At 35.6% G+C, this 7234-nt stretch overlaps 1 protein-coding gene across 1 annotated transcript in view; it reads left to right on the top strand.

Annotated features, from left to right (window-relative positions):
* LOC105535382 (cytochrome P450 2C9-like) overlaps window positions 1-7234 on the top strand; it is a 79723-nt gene that overhangs the window by 30282 nt on the left and 42207 nt on the right. The window contains exon 5 of the mRNA XM_011974451.1: window positions 1458-1599. Within this exon, the coding sequence (XP_011829841.1) occupies window positions 1458-1599 (142 nt within the window). The remainder of the gene's footprint in view (window positions 1-1457; window positions 1600-7234) is intronic.

Genomic DNA, 7234 nt, shown 5'->3' with positions numbered 1-7234 from the left:
GGTGAGGTGCAGGACAATGCCCTGGCCTGCCTCTGACGTAGAAGGGGTGCTCTTTAGATTTGAGCACAGCAAGTAGAATATGGCTACTATCATTAATAAGATAGGATAGGCACACAACTGCTAAATAACCAAGCTCAAGTCAACAGATGGAAATGTTAATACTGGTTTTGTGAGTGCACTGTTCTTACTTAAGAATGATTTTTAACATGACAAGCTTAGCAAACTGTATGAAGCTGATGTTACCAAGGGAGAGGATTGTCTTTCTCTAGTTAGTAGACATGTTGAGTGGATCTAGTCTATTTCAGTGGTGTTGATTACACAGTATTCAATATGACACACATCACTTGGAGACTCTAAAAGCATCATTAATTTATTACTGGCCTAGGGACTGGTTAAAAAGTGGTATGTTTTGTATATTAGTGATCTCTTTCAACTAAGTATTCCTTATCCATTGCTTTCTTTCTCCTAACTTCAAATTTATGAGAACTCCAGCCTCTGAGCCTTGGCATACGCATTACTCGTAATCTCTCCTTTATCCCCTGTGACAATTAATTGCTTTATTCTCCATCTTCATCATTGTCCTCTCTCTTCACTTTGTATATTTTTTATTTATTCCTGCACTACTGCATCCTAGAACAAGTTGTCTGTTGCCTCCCATCTAGATTATAATAGTGTGGGCCCGTCTTGTCATTGCAAACCCATTCTCTTTCTCTATGATTTATCCTACGTTTTGCTGTCATATTGCTTTTTTCATATTTGTTTTTACAAAATTTCAACTTTGTAATGAATCCAGAGGCAATATTGAGTCCATGTACCTTTCTGACAGAAGAAGATAATTGCAGACTCTTGATTCAGGCTCACAGTATCTAATGATATGGCCCTAATTTACTTTTTTTATTAATTTAGATTGCAGTTGTCTACAGGTAATAATGACTTTAACACATAATGTCTTTACTTATCTCAAATACAGAGAATCTCACAGTGGGGCAATCTAGGGATAATATAGCAGCCCCAAAGCAGTAGAGAGTAAAGGGCCTTCCTTTTTCCCACTAAATTTAGTATACAGACCTTCATTTTCATGATTAAATCCCAGGATGGAGTCTACTCTACCTCCTACTTCACATTTGTGTTTTGGGTATGAAAGAGGAAATAGAAGAAGTGGACCTAGAGACTTTCTGCTTATATTTTTTGGCAAAAAACTATGCTGTGTGACTCAGCTAACTGCAAAGAGCCTGATGAATGGAATTTTTAAGGCAAGCATGGAACAAGGGGGTAGGAAATAAAACTTGGGCAAGTTGGTCTATAGCTTCTGCTACACCATACAGTATTTTTTTCTAGTAGTATGCTTTCCAGTTTCTATGTTGGTAACTATATAACAATGTGAGTAATTTTGAACTCACTGTAATCAAATATGCTGGTAAATAATTTGTCAGATAATTGCATTAAATCATTCCTAGGAAAAGCACAACCAACAGTCTGAATTTACTATTGAAAACTTGGAAAACGCTGCAGTTGACTTGTTTGCAGCTGGGACAGAGACGACAAGCACAACCCTGAGATATGCTCTCCTTCTCCTGCTGAAGCACCCAGAGGTCACAGGTATGATCACAGATAATGAGTAAATTGGTTTTCAGAAAAGATGTTGGGAAGGTGTTGCTAGTGTCCTCCTTCGTGATTCTCCTAGAGGAGCTTCATTATTTAAATTTCTGTGCTTCCAGCTGTAATATGTTCCAAACTAATGGTGATTAAAATGGGATATATTGCCCTGGTATGGTGGCTCACACCTGTAATCCCAGTAGTTTGGGAGGCTGAGGTGGGTGGATCACTTGAAGACAGGAGTTCAAGACCATCCTGGCTAACATGGCCAAACCCCATCTCTAATAAAAATACAAAATTTAGCCAGGCATCGTGGCACACGGCTGTAATCCCAGCTGCTCAGGAGGCTGAGGCACCGTAATCGCTTGAACCCAGGTGACGGAGGCTGTAGTGAGTCAAGATTTTGCCACTGCACTACAGCCTGGGCAGCAGAGTGAGACTCTGTCTCAGAAAGAAAAAAACAGAAGAAGAAAATAAAAAAGGTCATCTTTCCACGGTAGAGGAAGGTAACTGAGAGAAATGAAGATAGCATGACAGTGGCAAAAGCAACAGAGCTCTGGTCCAGCATGTCTGGATTTCATAGACAACGATTTCTAGCAGGAAGAGACAAGATAAATTGGCCTGGGATTGCATGTTGGTTTTATTATGAGAAGGCCATTTTAAATAGCAAGTATATTCTTGAAGATAACTCTTCTCATTCTCAAAATTTCAGGTTTGAATGCTGGAGTAGGGAAACTGGAAACTCTCCTTATTGAAGGATAAATGGTAATCCTAGAAATGTAATGAGTCTGCCTGAGAAAATTCCTAGTCCAATAAGTACTCTAAAAAGTTAGATTCATAAGAAAGGTAATTCTGTTTACTAGAAGAGTTACCTAAAGAATGTTCCATTTAGGCAGAATATGTACCTGAGACAATTTCCATGTAATTGGTATTGGACAAAATAAGATTTTTTTTTAAAGAGTCAATAATTTTACCTTTTATGAACAACTTTACTTTAGAAATTTACTTTTAGCGACTTTAGGTTATGCTGCACATAAGAAATATTCTTTTTTTCTCCTATGTCAGTATCCCCCATTGAAATGACAATAAGCCAATTACGAATAAGAATTAGGCCTTTTTTTGGAACAGTTACTAGCCTATTGAGTTCTAGATGATTTTTTTTCAACTTTTATTATAAATTAAAGGGTACAAATACAGGTTTGTTCCATAGGTAAGTTGTGTAACACTGAGGCTTGGGGTCCCAGCTATTTCATCACACTGACAGTAAACATATTACCCAGTAGATGGTTCTTCAGCCCACATCCCTTCCCCTCCTCCCCCATCTAGTGATCCTCAGTGTCTATTGTTCCCATCTTTAAGTTCTTGTGTATTCAATGTTTACCTCCCACTTATAAGTGAGAACATGTGGTATTTGGTTTTCTGTTCTTGTGTTAGATTGCTTAGGATAATGGCCTCCCACTTCATCTATCGTCCTGCAAAAAGCATAATTTTTTTCTTTCTTATGATGGTATAACATTTCATTGAGAATGTATTAGTCTGTTCTCCTGCTGCTAATAAAGACATACCTGAGATGGGGTAAAGGAAAGAGATTTAATGGACTCTCAATTCTACACAGCTGGAAAGGCCTCACAATAAGTCTCTGATAGAGACTTATTCACTATCGTGAAAACAGCATGGGAAAGTCCGGCCTCCGTGATTAAATTACCTCCCAATGAGTCCCTCCCATGACATGTGGGAATTATGGGAGCTAGAATTCAAGATGAGATTTGGGTGGGGACTCAGCCTAACCATATCAGTGTCTATTTACCACATTTTCCTTGTACAATCCAATGTTGATGAGCACATAAGTGGATTCCATTTCTTTGCTATTGTGAAAAGCACTACAGTGAACATAGTGAGGTGTGTGTCTTTTTGAGAGAATAAATATTTTGAGGGCATATACTCCCTAGTGGGATTGCTGGGTCAACTGGTAGGTCTATTTTAAGTTCTTTCAGAAATATCCAAACTGGTTTCCACAGTGACTGAATTAGTTTGCATACCCACCAACAGTATAAAAGTATTTCAATTTCTCTGCAACTTCACCAGCATCTGTTGTTTTTGGACTTTTTAATATTAATAATTGTTATTCTGACTGGTGTGAGATGGTACCTCATTGTGATTTTGATTTGCATTTCTCTGATGATTAGTGATGTTGAGCATTTTTTCATATATTTGTTGGCTGCTTGTATGTCACATTTTGAGAGGTGCCTGTTCATGTCCTTTGCCCATTTTTAATTGATTTTTTTGTTTAATGCTTGTTGATTTGTTTACATTTTTTATAGATTTTGGATATTAGACATTTAGGTCTTTTAATGTAGGAAGAGTACAGGAGATAGTCAAGAAGACTTTAACAAATTTCTAAAACACAGAGAGCATATAGAGGAATGATAAATCTGTACACAGAGGATAAACCTGTAACCAAAAAGTCAGAAGAGAAAAATTTATCAAGGACGAAAAGTTAATCAGTGTCCCTTAAATCCCCCCAACTGGTATTTGGAAGTACCAAGGGTCAAAGATGGTGGAGAATGAGACTGAAAGAGGAGGCTCTCCCTGCCTACGTTTCCTCCACAACTCTTTTCATCAGGTAACTAATTTTTTCCCACAAGGAAAAGGAGGCTTATTCTCTAGAGAAACTGAGTTTAAGAAGCCCTGTACTCAGGGACACAGGGAAGTGCCAGAAAAGGCATGAGGTGTAGGCTTGAAAGGCAGATTTGGTACAGATCTGCTCCTTGAATTCAAAGACTCTTAGCTCTTTTATGCATCTTGCTTCCTAAAATTCAGTAGCTAGCTTTATCCCACAGAAAGGGAACTGATCTAGAGAAATGACATTTTTCTTTTGCCATCTTAACAGAAAATTATCTTCAATATCCAACAGAGTGAATGAAATGAAGACTGCTAGACCCAGGGTTATGGAATTTCAGGACATGAGAATTAAATGGAAAATCACAAAAACTTTCAGAGCTATACCAGGTTATAGTGAAAGAATTAGGATTCAGAATTCTCAAGAACTATTAATATTATCTTGTATATTAATAGAAATAGGGTGTTTTCAGACTTGCATGTTTGCCAAAAATTTTACCTTCTATTTTCCCTTTCTCAGAAAAATGTTGGAGAATGCACTTTATTCAAATGCCTGAAACCTAGTTAGAGAATGTCCTGAGCTCTAGCAATCAGGAAAACTCACATAGGAGAATGAGAGTGTCAGGGAGGCTGCGTAGCACCAGACCTAGAAAAGAACTACTTCAGAATGGACCTGGCGGATAATTCAGAAGTGAGAGGAGACAGCAAGAACAAGAGATGTGACAGATTTTATGGGAGTTTCCAGTAACTAAAAAAGAGTTTCAAACATCTGCCTGAACATTTGTAAATAATTCTAACTTGGGAAACAGAAAATTACAAATTGAAATAGAGACATGGTTAAGCCCAGGAAAGTACTAAAAATATAATTTAATCATAGCTGTCTTACCAGAGAACCATATTTGTGTAGTCAGAATGATGTAAGCAATGAATACTGATATCATAAAAATTGTCATCTAAATATATTCTGGAAAAAAGCATGTGAAAAAGTGAGTATGTCTATCTGTGGGTATGTTCAAATATGAGGTGAAGATGGAGATTAAAATTCTCATCTCTCATAATAAAAATTATTAAATATAATCTACAAAAGGATAAGTAAGAAATAGAAACAGAGTCTTTATTTAAAAATGTGAATGTATGTTCAGAAGAATCTGCTAGAATGTTCAAAATGGTGGATTTGGAAAGTGTGCAAATTGCAAACCATTGCAACTTGCAACCCTTGCCACACACAGATACACAAATACAGTCATATATACGCATAAATCTGAGAGTATAATTTAATGTTTAAGCAACATATGTTATTTTGATATGAAATTAATCCCTGTTTTTTTCAAGACACCAATTTCATGACTAAATTATATGCTTACTTTATGTTTTGAAACATTTTATTATTTTTATTTGTATTATTATATATAGTAATGTATAATTTATACACAGATTCATCTTTTATCTTCTTTAATTTTTATGGGTACATAGTAGGTATAAATATGTTTGGGGGTACATGAGATGTTTTGATACAGGTATGCAATGTGAAATAAGCATGTCATGGAAAATGCGGTATCTATCCCCTTAAGCATTTATTTTTTGAGTTACAAACAATTCAGTTACACTCTTTAAGTTATTTTAGAGTGTACAATTTAATTATTATTGACTATAGTCACCCTGTTGTGCTATCATAGAGTAGGTCTTATTCATCTCCACCTCCCCTCCCACCCCCCACTACACTTTTGAGTCTCTGGTAACTATCCTTCTATACTTTATGTCCATTCGTTCAATTATTTTATTTGTAGATCCCACAAATAAGTGAGAACATGCTATATTTGTCCTTCTGTGCCTGGCTTATTTCACTTAAAGTAATTCCAGTTCCCTTCATGTTGTTGCAAACCACTGAATCTCATTTTTTTTGTGGCTGAATAGAACTACATTGTGTATATGTACTATGTTTTCTTTATCCATTTGTCTGTTGATGGATATTTAGGTTGTTTTGAAGTCTTAGCTATTGTAAACAGTGCTGCAACAAACATAAGAATGCAGATGTCTCTTCAATATACTTATTTCCTTTTATGTGGGGTATATACCCAGCAGTAGGGTTGTTGGATCATATGGTTGCTTTATTTTTAGTTTTTTGAGGAACATTCAAACAGCTCTCCATAGTGGTCATACTAATTTACATTCCCACCAACATTGTATGAGGGTCCACTTACCTCCACATCCTCACTAGCATTTCTTATTGCCTGTCTTTGGATATCAGCCATTTTAACTGGAGTGAGACGACATCTCATTGTAATTTTGATTTATATTTCTCTGATGATCGGTGGTGTTGATCACCTTTTTGTATGCCTATTACCCATTTAAATGTCTTTTTTTGAGAAACATCTATTCAAATCTTTTGCCCACTTTTAGATTGAATTATTAGATTATTTTCTATAGAGTTGAAGATTAAAATTCTCATCTCTCATAATAAAAAATTATTAATACAATCCACAAAAAGATAAGTAAGAAATAGAAACAGAGTCTTTATTTAAAAATGTGAATGTATGTTCAGAAGAAGCTGCTAGAATGCTGAAAATGGTGAATTTGGAAAGTGTGAGAATGAAGAGTATACCATTGCAATTTGCAACCCCTCCCACACATAGATGCACAAATACAGTCACATATATGCATAAATCTGATAGTATAATTAAATGTTTAAGCAACATGTTATTTTGATATGAAATTAATCCCTGTCTTTTTCCAAGACAGTAATTTCATGACTAAATTATATGCTTACTTTATGTTTGCAAATATTTTATTTTTGTTTGTATTATCATATATACTAATGTATACATATATACAGATGTTTCATCTTTTATCTTTTTTAATTTTTATGGGTACATAGTAGTATATATTAATATGTTTGGGGGTACATGAGATGTTTTGATACAGGCATGCAATGTGAAATAAGCATGCCATGGAGAATGGTGTATCCCCTCAAGCATTTATTCTTTGAGTTACAAACAATTCAATTACATTCTTTAGGTTA

Source organism: Mandrillus leucophaeus, unplaced genomic scaffold (genome assembly GCF_000951045.1).
Source record: "Mandrillus leucophaeus isolate KB7577 unplaced genomic scaffold, Mleu.le_1.0 Scaffold1452, whole genome shotgun sequence".
Classification (NCBI taxonomy): Eukaryota; Metazoa; Chordata; class Mammalia; order Primates; family Cercopithecidae; genus Mandrillus; species Mandrillus leucophaeus.
The sequence above is the reverse complement of the archived record's forward strand: the minus strand, read 5'-3'. Positions and strand labels throughout refer to the sequence as shown.